Below are 18,639 nucleotides of genomic sequence, written 5' to 3' on the forward strand. Positions count from 1 at the left end.
TAATCCCACTCTCCTGCTCACTCCCCATACCTTCCGGACTCAACATTGATTTCAATAACTTCAGATCATAACCACTGCTCCCATTTTTTCAGACAGCGGGTGCTGGTAATGGTTCTACTTTTGCCATTTACAGCTACTCTAGACCCATTTTTTGTTTCTTTACTTGTCCCATTACCACATTCCTTGCTTCGCACCAACATCCTTTTTGTCATTTAATCACTCCTGCCCTCCACCTCTTGTATATCAATTATAATAACCCACTGTCTATATATTGAATATATTGAATAGGTTATTCCTATAGACAGTAGGTTATTTCAATTGACAGCTAGTGGGTTATTCCTAGAGACGGATACTGAGATATTCCTGTAGACGGATACTGGGATATTCCTATAGACTGATACTGGGATATTCCTATAGACAGATGGTGGGATATTCCTATAGACTGATACTGGGATATTCCTATAGACAGATGGTGGGATATTCCTATAGACAGATACTGGGATATTCCTATAGACTGATACTGGGATATTCCTATAGACAGATACTGGGATATTCCTATAGACAGATACTGGGATATTCCTATAGACAGATGGTGGGATATTCCTATAGACAGATACTGGGATATTCCTATAGACAGATACTGGGATATTCCTATAGACAGATGGTGGGATATTCCTATAGACAGATACTGGGATATTCCTATAGACAGATACTGGGATATTCCTATAGACAGATGGTGGGATATTCCTATAGACAGATGGTGGGTTATTCCTATAGACAGATGGTGGGTTATTCCTACAGACAGATGGTGGGTTATTCCTATAGACAGATACTGGGATATTCCTATAGACAGATGGTGGGTTATTCCTACAGACAGATGGTGGGTTATTCCTACAGACAGATGGTGGGTTATTCCTATAGACAGATAGTGGGTTATTGCATCTACACTTATCCAATTCAATCCTTCCCTTGTGCACCATGGAACTCAGTCTCGACGGGGAACAAAAACACAATCTCTGAATAAACGTCCTGGCCGGGGACTATTTTAACGGTTGCACGCGGGGGGCTGGTTTCCGGTGCGGGTTGACAGGCAGCGGTTACCGTGACAACGCGAGCAGGCCAGGACCGGGAGACGGTAAGTAGCCGGTACCAGGGGCGACCGGGTACCGGGGGTCGGTACTGGGCAGCTGGCTCGGGGGGAGGGAGGTTGAGGGTTGCCGCGCTCTGGTCTTTAATGACAACCGGCCCGCCCTGTTCGGACTCCAGGCGCTCGGGCCTGTCGCTGCCCGGCCTCTCCTTCAGGCGCTGTCTGGGGCTCCTGGCACCTCCAGGGGGCCGGGTACCCCGGACCAGGTGCCAGCCTGCTCTAGTGGATGGATGACCTTCATTTGGCAGCCCATTCCCAGCACCAGGACTGCCAGCTCCTGTACAAGGGACTCTCTGCTCTTCACTGTCCTGTGGTTCAGTGTCTCTCTCTCTCGCCTCTTGAGTCAGAAGGTCGTGGGTTCGAGCCCCCACTCCAGAGACTTGAGCCCCATAATCCAGGCTGACACTCCCAGTGCCAGCACCGAGGGAGTGCCGCATTGTCGGCGGTGCCGTCTTCCGGATGAGACGTCTGCCCTCTCAACGGGATGTAAACATCGCGCGGCCACTATTGGAAGAAGCTCAGGGGAGCTCTCCCCGGTGCCCTGGCCAATCCCTCAACCAACATCACTAAAACAGGTTATCTGGGCATTATCTCATTGCTGTTTGTGGCACCTTGTCGTGTGCAAATTGGCTGCCGGGTTTCTTACAAGTGACTACACTTCAAAAGTACTTTGTGGGCTTTGTGATGTTCTGAGTTCAAGTAAAAGCAAGTTCTTTCTCATTATGAAATGAATGGGACCCACTACTTTTTATAACTCCAGGGTCTGGTCAAAATACTTGGTTTTCTTTGTACAATAAAGCAACCTTCAAACTGCACGGGGACAGGGAATTGACATAGGGAACACCCTCACTACAGGATGTCAAAAAAACCAACCTTTAGGACGCTGTCCTCTTGTGTTTTCCCTATTTTGTGACCTACTGATGCGGGCAAGCCCAGCAGTGTGAGGCGACTCTTCGAAATAGGTAACTTTTTCCCGACGCTTTGCTTTTATTTTCTTTCTACTTTCCCAGCTCCTCCGTGCAGTCACTGACTTGGGAAGGGTCTCCTGCTGGGACTGGGAACAAGGTTTAATTCCACAGCGACACATTCCTGAGCATTCACCAAAAATAAATGCCGATTTATCAAAAAGATCTTGGTTGTGAAGCAGGGTTGGATTAACTTGTGCACTGATTCAGCTCGATAACTCCACTCTTCTTTTCCCCATCTAGCTTGAGTTCCAAGACTTGCTTTTGCTTCTGGCGGTTAAGCGACTCAGCCTGTTTGTGGAGATGTTTGCATCAAACGTAGAGTATGGGATGAAGGAACCGGTCCCCTCCTGCCCTAACCCACTCTTCTTACAGTGGCTGGTGGAATGGCGAGACATAGCAATGGAGAAACAACATAAGTCTCAAGTGGTTTATGATAAGGTTAGTAAATGTCTACCTCAGTTGTCTTAGTTAGCATGCTGGGGGCCACCTGGGCAGTTGGACTTCTTTGTATTGTTCTTAAGGGTTACCCCGTCTGTACTGTCTTCCCCATCTCTCCTGGAGATGCTACCTCCTTGTTGGGGTCTTTAGGATTAAGACGGGTTCTGATAACGTAAATGGTGAGGGATTGTTTCCACTGGTCGATGAAATGGTAACGAGTGGGCACACATTTAAGATAATCACAAGAGGAATTAAAAGGGAGGTTGGAAAACATTTCTATGCAGAGGGTGTTCAGAATGTGAAATTCTGTGCCACAAACCAGATAGATGGGATACTAAAGAGTTTGTGGAGTGGGATTAGACTAGGTGGGATATTAAAAGGTGTGAGGTGCAAGCAGGAGGATGGGATTAGACTAGGTGGGATATTAAAGATTATGGGGAGTGAGGGGAGAGTGGAATTAGACTGGGTGGGATATTAAATGGTATGGGGAGTGAGCAGGAGAGGGAGATTAGACTGGGTGGGATATTAAATGGTATGGGGAGTGAGCAGGAGAGGGAGATTAGACTGGGTGGGATATTAGAGGGTATGGGGAGTGAGCAGAAGAATGGGATTAGACTGGGTGGGATATTAAAGAGGGGGGGAGGGAATAGGAGAGTCGGATTAGACTGAGTGCCTTGTGGAGAAACATGCCATTGCAGATTTGATGAGGGGAATGGTCTGTTTCTGTGCTGGATCAGTCCCAGATTCTGGTGAAAGTGGCGGGGGTTCCCTCATATCATGGACAGGTGCTAATTTTATAACTAGCCAGGGGCTTGGCTGATAGTTGCACAGTGTTGTGCAGTACTGAGCCACATAGAGTGGGAAGACCCCTGGTTCGTGCCGCGTTAAAGACATGGGGGACATCATAGCCGAGCCTGATCCTGACCTTATAAATATACACATTGGCTCTGTAACCCTAAAAGATTGGGCTGGTTTAAATAATGATCTGTATTCTGCGCTTCTCCTGTATTTTAGGCCATACGATCCCTAACAATGTACCCACTGCCTCTGCGGAATGGGAGAGAAGCAAAAATTCTTTATGGCTTTGGTGATGGAATTTGTAATCGGCTGGATGAGAAGCTGTCTGAATACTACACTCAGCATGGTATGTAATCCATTTACTGTTTCTGGGATTGTCTTTTTAACTGGCTCCTAGAGGTGGCTATGAGAGAGAGGGGGAGAGTGTGTGTGCAGAAGAGAGTGATGGAGTGTGTCTATGTGAGTGTGTGAGGGAGAGAGTGTGTGAGATGGAGCGAGACATTGTATGTGAGTGCACGTGTCTATCTGTGTGACTGCGAGGTGGGCAGGGGACAGAGATCCTCAGGTAGGGGGGCACTGAATCGAAGCCTGGCACTGGTCATGGGAAGAGAGAGAGGGCAGATCATTCTGGCACACCTCCAAGCAGCCAGTTTAGACTGCCATTGGCACAGCCTGATAGCATGCCACTTGCCCTCTCGAGGCAGAGCAAGGGTGGGATGGGGAGAGGAGTAGAGAGGCTCGCCCCTTCCAGAAAATGGGAATGGTTTTATTCCCCTGCACCAAGGAGCAGCAGGTGAAATATAGTCTCGGCAAAAGTAATTGTTGCGTTGGTACAATTGTCTCAACGCACACTTTCTCTGTGCTTGTTTCTAGGTATAGATGCCCAAATTCAATCTGCATGTGACCCATTTCCCGTAAGCCCAACCAGGGCAGAGTACAAGAAGAAACCAAGCAAAAGTTCCCCAGCGAAAGGGTCGAGTTGCTGGGCTATGGAGAGCGTGTCGGATGAAGAGGATACTGCAGATCTGAGACCTTCACCTTCAGTGAGTGCTAACAGCAAGAGATCGAACAGAGATAAGATCAGGACCCGCACAGACACTCACAGCCGTGAGAATGGGACTCGCTATCTCATTTTGTCTCAGTGGGTAGCACTCTGGCCTCGGAGTCAGTAGGTCGTGGGCTCGAGCCCTGCTCCAGAGACTTGAGCCCGTAATCCAGGCTGATGCTCCCAACGCAGTACTGAGGGAGTGCTGCACTATCAGAGGTGCCGTCTTTTCCGATGAGTCGATAAATGGAGCCCCTGTGTACCAGTTCAGTAAAAGACCCCATGGCACTGTTGGAAGATGGGCACGGGACATTTCCCAGTGTCCCAGGCCAACGTTCCTCCCTCAACCAACAGATTGACTGGTCAGTTATCTTGCTTGCTGCTTGTGGGACTGTGCTGTGCACAGATTGGCTGCCGGGTTTGCACTTCAAAATAATTCATTGGCCAAGAAGTGCTTTGGATTGTTATGAACTGCACAGATCAGGAAGGTCATGGCTTCAACCTCCAGACTGAGCTGAGTCATGTCTGAGCTGCAATTGCTCTCACTGCCCTTCGGCTAGGAAGTGGGGTCAAGATCTGATGGTCCAGTGACCCCTGCTGGAAAATGCATGTGCAGATGTGTGAGAGAGCAGGACAGTCCTCAGTTGTGATGCCGCTACAGTCAAACAGCCCGTCGATGCTCACGCAGGACAAATGGCCATTTGGGTGAGCTATCAGAGGGCAGTCAGTGCCTGTGGAAACATGGCCCAGAAAGGAGCTGAGGTCACCGGGAGAGGGGGACTGGATGATGTTTTATTTAAGGGGTGCTGTGTGCTCCCACGAAGCTCTGTGCGGTGTGTACTGCGGTTCTGGGATCTGTGAGGTTTGTTAGTCGACCCCTGCGGGGCTAGCCTTTGGGGCTAAAAGGATTAAATTAGGAGGCCAGGTCGCACTCATTCCCATCTGTGTATGGGATCATTTCGATCTCAGACTATTTCGAGGCTTCTGCGATGAGTAACAAATGAACTTATATCTACCATCCAATTGACCCATGACGGTCTAGGGTCTGAAACAAAGGTCGTAACGTTTAGTTCCAAACCTGACCTGTCCCCTTAAGCCTTGGGGGTGTAGCGCAGATTCCCCAGAATGATACCGGGGCTAAAAGGGTTAAATTATGAAGACAGGTTGTGTAGACTAGGCTTGTATTCCCTCGAGTGTAGAAGATTAAGGGGTGATCTAATTGAGGTGTTTAAGATGATTAAAGGATTTGATAGGGTCGATAGAGAGAAACTATTTCCTCTGGTGGGGGGAGTCCAGAACAAGGGGGCATAACCTTAAAATTAGAGCCAGGCCGTTCAGGGATGATGTCAGGAAGCACTTCTTCACACAAAGGGGAGTGGAAATCTGGAACACTCTTCCCCCAAAATTGCTGGGGGTCAATTGAAATTTTCAGGATTGAGATGGATGGAACTCGTCAGGTAAGGGTTATTATGGGGTATGGAGCTAGGACAATAAAATGGAATTGAGATACAGATCAGCCATGATCTAATTGAGTGGCAGAACAGGCTCGAGGGGCGGAATGGCCTCCTCCTGTTGCTGTGTTCTTACTCGGCATTTCGCCACCCCGCCTTGGCCTGGCTGTTTTCACCGTGCAGTAACGCACACTGATGCATTTCCATTGCAGAAAAGGAAGAGGCCGGAAAACCGAGAGGAACAAGAGTACAAGCCACAGAAGCGATCAGGCGGACACGCGCTCTTACTAACGTTCTACCGAGAGGCGAAGGCAAGTGAGGGAGCGCGCGCCACAGAACGGCTACTGTCTCCCGCTTTCGTTTGCACATTTTTAAGCAAATCTGTGTCTGTTGTTGTGCCGTTGGTTGAATGCCATTTACCATGAGCTGCTGTTTTCACCAAACGTTTCAGAAGCCAAAATACCGGGGCTTCATGACGAAAGCTGAACTGCAAAGGAAAGCGCAGCCCTTGTGCAGGATGTCGTTCACTCACGTGAGTCGTGTACCCCTTTCTAACTTGACCAGTTTTTTAAAAAAATCCTGTGGCGTGTCTTGATTTACTTTTGGCGAAACGTTTTCATCGACAAATGAGACGGTCTTTAAACTATTTCTCCACACCACCCCCCCCCCCTCCCCCTGCCCCCATCGCAGCAGGAGCATGTACAGCTTGCTCCCGGGCTTTCCCTCTCCCCACCGCCCCCCCCCCCCCCCCCCCCCCCGATGGCAGGCGCCAGCGTTTGTGGGAGAAAGACACCAGCGACGCCTGCGTTGCACTCTAGTGCCCGTGTCCCTCCCAACGCAATTCATCAGGATTCGGTGAGAGGAAGACGGAGCAGGACGAAGACACTGGCTCCTCTTCGGAGGGCACCGCGCCAGAATTCACCCGAGCCGTCATAAGTCGCGTGGCCTTTAGCAGGAAGCTGAAAATTAGTTATTTTTTTTTTAAACAGTTTAAAGCAAGCTACCGATACAATGCCTGGTCTTCAATCAGCGCCTTGATTCAGAAGGACCTCGTGATAAAGACTGGTTTTCCAGCCAGGTAGGACAAGAACTGAGAGGTTATCAAAAAAAAAATTAACTGGTTTCTAAGATCATTAGGAACAGAAGGAGGCCATTCAGCCCCTCGAGCCTGTTCCGCCATTCAATGAGATCATGGCTGATCTGTGCCTCGGCTCCATTTTCCCGCCTTTGCTCCATATCCCTCGATACCATTACCCAACAAAAATCTATCCATCTCTGTCTTGAAAGCTCCAATTACAAGGATGATGCCAGGCTGGGGCTCTTTTCTCTAGAAAAGAGAAGGCTGAGGGGTGATCTGAGAGAGGCCTTTAAAATTATGAAGGGGTTTTGATAGGGTCGACGTGGAGAAGATGTTTCCACTTGTGGGGGGAATCCAAAACTGGGGGCCATAAATATAAGATAGTCACTAATAAATCCAATAGGGAATTCAAGAGAAACTTCTTTACCCAGAGAGTGGTGAGAATGTGGAACTCGCTCCCACATGGAGTAGTTGAGGTGAATAGCACAGATGCATTTAAGGGGAAGCTAGATAAACACATGAGGGAGAAAGGAATAGAAGAATATGCTGATCGGGTGAGATGAAGTAGGGAGGGAGGAGGCTCGTGTGGAGCATAAATACCTGTATAGACCTGTTGGGCTGAATGGCCTGTTTCTGTGCTGTAAATTGTATGTAAATCTATGTAAGAGACCATATGGATGGAATAGGTCTTCCAGTGATCGAATAATTATTACTTTTTTTTTGTTTTGACTCTTATTTTCAAGAGGAGATTTTTGGAGTAGGTTTCCGCCCTTTTTTTTAAACCCTAATTTTATCCGCTTTTACGTCATCTGCCTGACCTCGCGGGCCCACCTCTACTGCTGAGTGAGAGGGTACGCTGCCCCCTGCCAGGTTCTTGCCACTGCCCCCTCAGGCATGTTGCTGGCAGGGGAGTACCCGGGCATGACTCTCCCCTCCACAATTAATTCAAAGCCAGCTGTGAGAGATAATCAATAAGAGCGAAGTATTCGAGCAATTAGTTAAGCTAAAGGAGGTCAAAGTGCAGGGACCCGAGGGGATACACCTTAGGATCCTGAGGGAATTGGTGGGGGGGGGGGGGGGGGGGGGGGGGTGGAGAAATAGCAGAGACCCTACTTCAGGGTTCTGTTGAGAGTGAATGTGTGCCAGAGGTTTTTTTTAATTCATTTTTCAATGTGGGCGTTGCTGGCAAGGCCGGCATTTATTGCCCGTCCCTCGTTGCCCTGAGAAGGTGATGGTGGGCCATCCTCTTCAACCACTGGTAGCGGTTTGATACAACTAAGTGGCTTGCTAGGCCACTTCGGAGGGCTGTTCAGAGTTGGCGTGGGACTGGAGTCACCGAGCTAACCTGGGTAATTACAGGCTATTTAGTTTAGTATCTGTGGTAGGGGAAAATTTAGAATGAAATTACCATGAAGAGAAAATAACTTGGCAATCCTTAATTAAAGATTCAATTACCACTTATCTAGAGGATAAGAGAATAATTATAAACAGCGAACACAGATTTCAGAAAGGAGGATCGTGCTTCACAAATCTGATTCTTTGAGGAGCTGCCAGATATGGTGGATTGGGGGAAACGCAGCGGATGTGGTGTACATGGACTTCCAGAAAGCCTTTGGCAAGGCACCACACGGGAAACTATCGGAGGAGGTTAAGTGGTATGGAATTAGGGGAAGGGTAGCAAATTGGATGAAAAACTGGTTCGAAAGGAGGAGTTTTGAGTTAAGGGCGGTTTCTCAGAGTGGTTGGAAGTGGGTAGCAGTGTCCCACAGGGTCCTGTTCTCACTTCTGTTCACTGGGTCTGGATGTTACTAAAATAGGAGGCATAGTAAATAATTCAGAGGACCAAAGGAAGCCACTGGGGATATTGATAAGATGGTGGAATGGGCAAGAAAATGGCCGACGGAATTCAATATCAGGAACGGTGAGGTGGTATGTTTTGTTTTTTTTAAGAAAGTAATGATTATACTTTGAAGGTGGGTGGTGTAGAAGAGCAGAGGGATTTTGGGATTCAGGTTCACAAGATATTAGAACAGCACCTTAAATGGGATACTGGATTTTCTGGCAGGAGCTATAGAATATAAAAGCCGAGATGTAATGGTGAATCTGTATAAAACCGTAGTCAGACCTCAGTTGGAGGACTGTATGCAGTTCTGGACTCCACACTATAGGAATGATGTTGAGGCAATAGAGAGGGTACAGCACAGAGTCACTGAGGTACTGCCTGGTATGAGGAAATACAAATACAAAGAAAACTGAAAAATCGGGACTGTTTTCATTGGAACAGAGGAGTTCAAGGGGTGATTTGATAAAGATGTTTAAAATTGTGAAGGGATGCGACAGAGTAGATTGGAGCAGACAGTTTCCAGTGATTGAGGATCTAGAATGAGGGGACATGGATAGAAGATTAAATGTAAGGGATTTAGGGCAGAGAGCAGGAGAAACCCTTTCACGCAGTGGGCTGTGAGGCTGTGGAATGCACTAGCAGAGTTAGTGATTGAAGCAGAGACCATGTCAACATTTAAGTATAGGTTAGATAGGTGGTTGAAGGAAAGGGGAATAAAGGGATATGGGAACATGGGATTAGGATACTGTTCATGTGGAGGGTAAACACCAACAAGGACTGGTTGGGCCGAACGGCCTGTCTCTGTTTTCATTTCTGTTTAATTCTACATAATATCACAGCGTGTTGTGCTCTGCTGGTTCCTCCAGTGGCTCGGCAAAGTTTATTCTTGAGTAGCCGAGCCGTACAGTCTGTGCTGCAATTAACTGATCTCATCTGGCGCACAATGAATTCGGTCTCTATGGGGCAGTGTGTTGCACATACTCCTAGCAGATGTTTTCCCCTGGATTCATTCTCAACCAGCTTTGTTTGAATTCTATTATGTCCCCCCTATTTTAGAATCCCCTACTGGAGGAATTATAAAGCACAGGACAGGGCCGCAGAGATCCGGTGAGATAATGTCCAGCTTTATGCTAAGGTTCGACTGCACCTTTTAAGGTGTGACACGCTGACTGTTCTTGATAATTAATCGTGGATTCCCACTGTCAACTTGTTTCTCAATCATTAATCCTTGGGTGGCGGTGTGTTTCCACTGTTAAACGCCCAGGCTCTTACTATCAACCATAGTGCCCACTGCTGTAAAGAAAACAAATAGAATGAACAGCCTTGCCATCCCACTGCATACATTACTGACAGTAATGGGGCACCGGGGACATTTCATCTGGTGGGGTGGAGAGTCAGATGGTGCTCCTTTGATGATTTCTGAACCCTTGGTTGAACTCGAATCTGTGCTCACTGTCCTACATTGGCTCCTGGTCCGGCAACATCTCGATTTTAAAATTCTCATCCTTGTGTTCAAATCCCTCCATGGCCTCGCACCGCGCCCCCCCCCCCCCCCCCACCAACTATCTGTGTAACCTCCTCCAACCCTCCGAGATCTCTGCGCTCCTCCAATTCTGGCCTCTTGTGCATCGCTGATTTTAATCGCTCCACCATTGGCGGCCGTGCCTTCAGCTGCCTGGGCCCTAAGCTCTGGAATTCCCTCCCTAAACCTCTCCGCCTCTCTCTCTCCTCCTTTTAAGACGCTCCTTAAAACCTGCCTCTTTGACCAAGCTCTTGGTCACCTGTCCTAATATCTCCTTATGTGGCTCGGTGTCAAATTTTTGTCTGATAATATTCCTGTGAAGCATCTTGGGATGTTTTACTACGTTAAAGGCGCTGTATAAATGCAAGGTGTCGTTGTTGAAGTGAGTTTCTTCTTGTCTGGCACATTCAGATTCACACTGACTGAGAAAGGCTTTAAGCTGGGCGAGAAGCTGAACGCGGAACATTTGGAGCAAGAACGGATGGAGGCAACACAGCCTGGGGCGACTGGAGCGATGGAGCTTGGTCACGCTGAGGAAGGGGAAGACGACCAGCTACCAGCGATGCCAACTACAGAGTAAGCCACTGGAGTCCAGGGTGGGGATGGTTTTGCTGTTGTGCTTTCTGTTAAACCAATGCCATAGGACGTTACCCTTACCCACTAACGTCTTTCGGATGAGACGTTAAAACCGAGGCCCCATCTTCCCTCTCGGGTGGATGTAAAAGATCCCATGGCACTAGTGGAAGAAGAGCAGGGGAGTTCTCCCCGGTGTCCTGGGACCAATATTCATCCCTCAACCAACATCGGTAAAAACAGATGATCTGGTCATTACCTTGTTGCTGTTTGTGGGATCTTGCTGTGCACGAATTGGCTGCTGTGTTTCCCACATTACAACAGTGACTACACTTCAAAAGTACTTCATTGGCTGTAAAGCGCTTTGGGACGTAGTGAAAGGCACTATATAAGTGCAAGTCTTTTTTTCTTTTTACTTTCTTTCTTTATGTTTCTATCTTGCTCATTTTCTCCCCCTGACTCAGTGAGGTACGGGGCACACGGGTGCCAGCTGCCCTGTGGTACCTCAGCTAATTGGCCGTTCTTCACCGGTGGCAGTGAGTGTCTGCAGGCTATTCTTCCATGAGGCATCAGAGCTGAGCCTTTCCCTGCCCTCACCCAAGAGGGGTCAGGTGAGAGTGACCGGGAACGGCAACTCTGAGTGATTTGCCTCCCGTCCCAAGCCCAGGGGCACTGAGGCCAATTGTATCACTCCAACCACAATCCCAGTTGAGATCAGCGAACTGGGCACAACCCAGGAACGGAACCTGCTCTATATGGTTACTCACTGCCTTAGAACATGTCCTTTCACCCATCTCTGCCACATGATACATAAGGAAAATTAAAGATTAGCATTTATACAGTGCCTTTCACAACCTTTACAGTCATTGAAGTACTTTTCAAGTGTTGTAATGGAGGAAACATGGCAGCCAATTTGCGCACAGCAAGATCCCACAATCAGCAATGTGATGATGACCAGATAATCTGTTTTGGTGATGAAGGTTGAGGGATAAATATTGGCCCTGCTCTCCTGCTCTTCTTCGAAATAGTGCCACGGGATCTTTTATATCCACCTGAGGGAGCAGTCGGGGCCACGGTTTAACGTCTCATTTAAAAGTCGGCCCCTCCCTCGGTACTGGCACTGGCCAGGATTGTGTGCTCGTGTGTGTGGAGTGAGACTTGAGCACACCGACCCTTCTGACTCAGAGGTGAGAGTGCTGCCCACTGGGTAGCACAGGATAAAGGGGATAAAATAATGGGGGATCCGTACGAAGGTCCCTCGGTGTGTTTAACAGCTTTCTTTCACTGAACTCTCCTTCCCCGACAGGACCAGCACCCAGCCGCAGCTGTTTCACACGGTGTACAACGGAGAACCGACCGGCACAGCCACAGGCGTCTTGTTGGCTGATAGCCAGGAATCCGCAGAATCCCAGAGCACGAGCTCCAGCGGCATCCACGTCCTGCAGCCTCCATTTACGCACATTCCCGAATTCACGTTCAGTCCCGGGGAATTTGACGTCGTCCTGTGCATCGATTTTATTGAAACGACAGCGTGCGTTGCGTTTTGTGCCTCCTCCCCTCTCTTCCCGCCCCTCTTACTGGGGGACAGTGCCACCAACGCAGTCTTCATGTGTAAGCCCAGACACTGAGCGACTGGGGTGGGCATCGCGGCTGATCCCGATCCTACCTTCGCTAGAAAGCCATACGTGTGCACAGCCTCTGGCTAGTGATTGGGAGCAGGAACTCTGGATGATTTCTCCCCTTCTCCCTAGGCCAGCGACATGGGCCAGTAGTAGTGCCACAGCACTGCTCAGAGCCAGCAGAGATCAAACGTGAGCCAATATGGACAGCGCCGGTTCAGTACCATACCATGAGATGCACTGAGCCCTCGAGGGGAGGGGAGTGTGTGTGTGATTTTATAATAAGCGTTCTCTCTTCTATATTGCATATAAATGTTTCCAGTTGCTGCACGATATATTTCAGCCTCTTATTACCTTGTGTTTATTTTCGCCCTCTCTTTATATCCTCACTGACCTTGAAGCTGGCTGCTGGGTAGCATGTGACAAGTGGGCTTGGATTGAACTGACTTTCCGCACACACAGCAGCTTCTCCCTGACACTGTGGTTGAGATGAAAAACTCACTGCACAGGAGTTATGAGCGCTGACTCGTGCTGAGTATGGTTACCAGGTGCCCTCTGGTATCTCACCCAATCTATCAGAACGATACCGGGGCTAAAAGGGTTAAATTACAAGGACAGGTTGCATAGACTAGGCTTATATTTCCCTCCGGTACAGAAGATTAAGGGGTGATCTAATTGAGGTGTTTAAGATGATTAAAGGATTTATAGGGTAGATAGAGAGAAACTATTTCCTCTGGTGGGGGAGTCCAGAACAAGGGGTATAACCTTAAAATTGGAGCTAGGCCGTTCAGGGGTGATGTCAGGAAGCACTTCTTCACACAAAGGGGGAGTGGAAATCTGGAACACCCCCAAAAAGCTGTTGAGGCTGGGGGTCAATTGAAAATCTTAAAACTGAGTTTGATGGATTTTTGTTAGGCAAGGGTATTAAGACAGGCAGATATAGTTAAGATACAAATCAGCCATGATCTAATTGAATCGCGGAACAGGCTCGAGGGACTGAATGGCCTCCTCCTGTTCCTATGTTCCTGCATCAATGGGCTGTTCAACTGTGTAGGGCACCGCAGAGTCCTGCCATTCTGTGAGGCCAGGTTGCGAGCAGACCAATGTCATCAGTAATGCAGCCCCTTCCCTGGCACTCTGAGAATTGACGCTTTGTCCATTATACGCCTTTGACTGTTGCCTTGTGCTTCTATAGTGGAGCAAGTCACAGGAAACGGGAACTAGTAACAGAACTGAGGAAGAATAAAATCGACTTTGATGTTCGAAAACTTCACGTCGGGGACTTCCTGTGGGTCGCTCGGGAGAAGGTGCAGCACTCTGCAGGTATTATTGTAGAGTGTAGTGTAAGGGCCCTGTTGGGTTTTTTTTTCAATTTTCCGTACTCTTAGAATAATCAGAGGTAAGACCAATCACGATTTTAAACTTTTCTAACGATTGGTTTTATTAACATTAAAATACAGCATGTTTTACAGGCAGAAATTCATCCAACCGCAACTAGGAAGTACAACTCGAAACTCAGAATGGCCAATTCTTCCACTTTGGGAATCTGAGAGGTTAATGAAAGAAAGACTTGCATTTATATAGCGCTTTTCACGTCCTCAGAACGTCCCAAAGCGCTTTACTGCCAATGAAGTGTAGTCATTGTTGAAACGTAATCCATCGACATCCTGCGTGTTGTTCTCCTGGTCTGTCTCGTGGACTGTGTTCGGTCTGTCTTGTGGAAGTTACTGAAATGGCTGGTTTTGTACCCTTGCTGACAAAAACAAGCTTTCCAGTAACTTTCCATTCTCTCTCTCTCTCTCTCTCTCTCTCTCCCATGGTTACACGGACTGATGCTACCAAACAGCACCTGGTGTTTCCCACAGTCTCTCAAGACCTCCTTATCCGTAGCCTTCCTGACAGTCTGTGTAAAACTCTTGGAATTTGGTCAACCTTCCCAGCATGCCTTGTTGAACAGTCAGTTTAACAGTTCTTTTAACCAAACCCAGCTCCTTTATCAGGTAATTAATCCAGGGTTCTAGTCAATCACTTAGTTTCCTTAAAACTGGTATTGAAAAGTCCAAAAATCCTTCAGCCCTCAGACTCGCAGGAGATTTTACTTTCCTACCTGTTGCAAAATGGATTAAAACAAGGGTCATTGCATCCATATTTGTGGTGATTCCCGTTTGTTTGCATTTGTGTTTTGAATTATCACTGGGAAGGAAAGCCCTCTGATCATCAGTAGCGAGTTTTTCCCCGTCAGCCTGCTGTCTGATTCCTCATTCAGATTTTTTTTGTGTTCGTCAGGGTTCTTGGTGCAAAGGTGTGAATGATATTTTTATTTGGCACCAGGTCAGATATAACACGGTGTTTATGATTCAAGTGCACTCCAACAGCACCATTCACAGCACCTGTCATTTATGTTGCATCATTAGCGTCGAAAAGCATCTCGAGATACCATCGCAGAGGTGTAAATAATAATTAAAAAATAATGGGCGTCAAGCCAAAGGAGATATTAGGAGGGACAATCAAAAGTTTGCTCAAAGAAGTGGATTTTAAGGAGGGTCTTTAAAGGAGAGGGAAGTGAAGAGATGGATGGAGTTTTAAGGAGGGGATTCCAGAGCTTCGGCTCTAGGTGGCTCAAAGCTCAATGTTGAATGTCAAAGCTCAAGATCTCCGCGCTCCTCTAATTCCGGTGTCGTGAGATCCCCGATTTCCATCGCCCCACCGGCCATGCCTTCAACTGCCTGGGCCCTAAGCTCTGGAATTCCCTCCCTAAACCTCTCCGCCTCTCTCTCCTCCTTTAAGACGCTCCTTAAAACCGAGCTTTTGGTCACCTGTCCTAATATCTCCTTATATGGCTCAGTGTCAAATTTGTCTGATTAACGTTCCTGTGAAGCGCCTGGAGACGTTTTACAATGTTAAAAGGCACTATATAAATGCAAGTTGTTGCTGGGACAATGGGGGGATGTAGAAGAGTTAGAGGTGCTCCAAGGACTGTTGATCTGATGTCTCGCTCTCCGTAGTGTTATCCCCGAAGCAACATCCTCTCCTCTTCCACTTGCAGGACAGCTTCACAGTCCCCGGGCACGGGAATTGGTGCTGGATTACGTGGTGGAGAGGAAGAGGATGGACGATTTGTGCGGCAGCATCGTGGATGGGCGCTTCCGAGAGCAGAAAGTAAGGAGAGTTCTCCAATCGTAATGTTGTAAGGAAGTGACGGCTGAGTCTCTGTTCCTAACCGTCTGATTGGCACAAAATAGCAACCTGATGCTGCTGCATCTCTGCATGGTCTACTGTAGGTTCCTGGCGCTGATTGTCACCCGACCCCAGGGGGTTCCTGGCAGTGATTTCAAGTTGTGTGCCCGCCCCTGGCCTGTGGTATAGGCTGCCCGAGTTAGTGGTTCTTTGTGCCAGGACCGGGAGAAAGACTCTTTCCCTGTCACTGTGGAAACTACTGCTTTTACCGTCTGTCTCCGCAGTTCCGAATGAAACGCTGTGGGCTGAGGAATCGTATTTATCTGGTGGAGGACTGCAGCTTTGTCAAACACCTGAGCCTCCCGGAAAGCACTCTCCAACAAGCTATAGTGAACACACAGGTAAACGCGTTGAACACCATTTGATTCAAAGCGCACGGCTAGAGATGGGGCGTCTGTGTTGCTGTTATTTGCTGGGGTTTGGGAAGTATTTGGGTTCTCAGATTTATTTCTTTGCTGGCCTGACCTGCTGTCTGACTGAGAAGGTGAATGGGGTCTGACCTGCTCCCAAGCCTCCCAGCCAACCAAAGGATAACTATCCCCACTATGAGGGACGTATATCCTAGTCCTCCCCCAAGCCCCAGGCATTGGCTGTGTGAGGTACTGTGGGATTGAAGCCATCGCACTCTGGTGATGTGCATTAATTCAACTTTTTCTTATCCTTTTGCCCCTCTTCCTGGGGAGATGATCCAACATCTGCAGTCAGAGGGCAGCAGCTTGGTGCTCTTACCTGCTATTCCACCGGGAAACTACGGATTCCTCTCTCTTTCACTTATAGCTTAAATGCTCTGGCTTCTCATTATAGAATCGTAGAATTCTGCAGCTCAGAAGAAGGTCATTCGGCCCATCGTGCCTGTGCTAACTCTTTGAAATAGCTCTCCTCTTAGCCCCATTCCCATGTACTTTCCCCATTCAGCCCGTCGCTCCAGCACCCTCTCTCTGAAAGAGCTCTCCCTTTAGTCCCGGTTCCCTGCCTTTTCTCCATACACTTTAAATTTTTCTTGTTCAAATATCTACCCACTTGCCTTTTAAAAGCTGTAATAGATTCCGCATCCCCTCTGTTTCTGGTCGGGTGTTCCATGTCCTAACTACTCTCTGTGTAAGAAAAGAATAAATTCTCCACCCGCTCCCTTTGTCCCTTTGGTGATGATCTTAAATGCGTGCCCTCACCGCCCGGTGGAAGTAGTTTTTGCAAGTCCGCCGTATCACTGCTTGCTCTGACCAGCCCTTTGCTTTGTACGTTGCTCCTGAAGGTCGTGGATGGATTTTTTGTTAAGCGTACCAAAGACGTGAAGGAGTCGGCAGCCTACCTCACAATCATGACCAGATTCCTGCAGAATCTGTACCTGGTAGGTGAAAATAACAGCGCTGGGAGCAGCTATGCAGTATCTGTCCGCGATCCGTGACATCCTACCCTTCTCATTGGGCCTTTCGTAAGGTCTCGCGCTTTTCTTAAAGTGAATATTTCTGAGCCTACCTACATTGCTGGCTGACCTACACTTGCTCCCAGTCTGGCAACGCCTCGATTTTAAAATTCTCACCCTTGTTTTCAAATCCCTCTATGCCCTCGCCCCCTCGCTATCTCTGTAACCTCCTCCAGCCCTACAACTCTCCGAGTTATCTGCGTTCCTTCAATTCCGGCCTCTTGTGCATCGCTGATTTTAATCACTCCACCATTGGCAGCCGTGCCTTCAGCTGCCTAGATCCTAACCTCTGGAATTCCCTTCCTAAACCTCTCCGCCTCTCTCCCCTCCTTTAAGACGCTCCCTTAAAACCTACTTCTTTGACCAAGCTTTTGGTCACCTGTCCTAATATCTCCTCGTGTGGCTCGGTGTCAAATTTTGTCTGATTACGCTGCTGTGAAGCGCCTTGGATGTTTTACCATGTTAAAGGCCCTATATAAATGCAAGTTGCTGTTGAGAGGCCTTGGTGCTGGTGAGTGGAATACTTTCCAGTTCAGGCAACCCCCTGTTATTGTCAACCATACGAAGGTCATGGCCAGTAGGCGTTATGATTCCACGCTTTTGGAGGCTCGCTCCTCTCCCACATGGAGGGACTCGGAGAGCAGCACAAGCATGGGTGAAAATACAGCTCCATTCTAATTCCTCCGCCCATATCCTCTAGTCTAACGCCCAGAGAGTGGTGAGAATTTGGAACTCGCTACCACAAGGAGCAGTTGGGCGAATAGCGTAGATGCATTTAAGGGGAAGCTGGATAAACACAGGAGGGAGAAAGGAATAGAAGGATATGCTGATAGGGTGAGATGATGTAGGGAGGGTGGAGGCGCGTGTGGAGCATAAACACCAGCATAGACCAGTTGGGCCGAATGGCCTGTTTTTGTGCTGTAGATTCTATGTAGTTAGATTGGAGGATTGACAGCGGAGATAATGCAATAATGGCATCCTCGATGTCGACAGGCAATCTTTGTAAATATGGTGGTTATTCAACTTGCTCGTGACAGGTAGCGGCAGAGCCTAAATATTGGATTTAGTTTCAGTCCGATTTAACACTAAACTCCTCTGATGACTCAAGTTGGTTTAGAACTGAGCCGTATAGACCGGGGGTGTCCCAACTTGGAGCTTGGGTCGCTGCTGTTAGCCCAGCAGTCAGCCGGTCTTAGACCCTGTACTGTGGAGGGATAATCATCCTGGGATTCCTACACTGGAAAACTATCCAGTGGCCCTTGCTGGAAAGTGTACATGTGTAGACGTCTGGTGAGGCTGGTCTATGACATCCCGACTGTAGTGCTGAAGACTTGTGCTCCAGAACTAGCCGTGCCTCTAGCCAAACTGTTCCAGTACAGCTACAACACTGGCATCTACCCGACAATGTGGAAAATTGCCACGGTATGTCCTGTCCACAAAAAGCAGGACAAATCTAATCCGGCCAATTACCGCCCCATCAGCCTACTCTCAATTATC

The 18,639-nt window shown here is 48.2% G+C and overlaps 1 protein-coding gene across 4 annotated transcripts in view; it reads left to right on the forward strand.

Moving 5' to 3' along the window:
- The window catches only part of mus81 (MUS81 structure-specific endonuclease subunit), a 28,728-nt gene that overhangs the window by 1,552 nt on the left and 8,537 nt on the right, over positions 1-18,639 (forward strand). Inside the window, exons 1-13 of one of the 4 annotated variants that reach the window (XM_067975631.1) lie at positions 1,040-1,135; positions 2,356-2,553; positions 3,568-3,697; positions 4,225-4,394; positions 6,060-6,158; positions 6,299-6,379; positions 6,837-6,925; positions 10,702-10,866; positions 12,170-12,394; positions 13,678-13,805; positions 15,529-15,641; positions 15,944-16,060; positions 16,972-17,067. In XM_067975631.1, coding sequence (XP_067831732.1) covers positions 2,416-2,553; positions 3,568-3,697; positions 4,225-4,394; positions 6,060-6,158; positions 6,299-6,379; positions 6,837-6,925; positions 10,702-10,866; positions 12,170-12,394; positions 13,678-13,805; positions 15,529-15,641; positions 15,944-16,060; positions 16,972-17,067 — 1,551 coding nt within the window. In that variant the 5' untranslated portion in view covers positions 1,040-1,135; positions 2,356-2,415. Of the gene's footprint in view, positions 1-1,039; positions 1,136-1,979; positions 2,110-2,355; positions 2,554-3,567; positions 3,698-4,224; positions 4,395-6,059; positions 6,159-6,298; positions 6,380-6,836; positions 6,926-10,701; positions 10,867-12,169; positions 12,395-13,677; positions 13,806-15,528; positions 15,642-15,943; positions 16,061-16,971; positions 17,068-18,639 lie in introns of those variants that run through there. The other 3 variants (XM_067975632.1, XM_067975629.1, XM_067975633.1) reach the window with 3 other exon arrangements.

This window comes from Heptranchias perlo, chromosome 43 (assembly GCF_035084215.1).
Source record: "Heptranchias perlo isolate sHepPer1 chromosome 43, sHepPer1.hap1, whole genome shotgun sequence".
Taxonomy (NCBI): Eukaryota; Metazoa; Chordata; class Chondrichthyes; order Hexanchiformes; family Hexanchidae; genus Heptranchias; species Heptranchias perlo.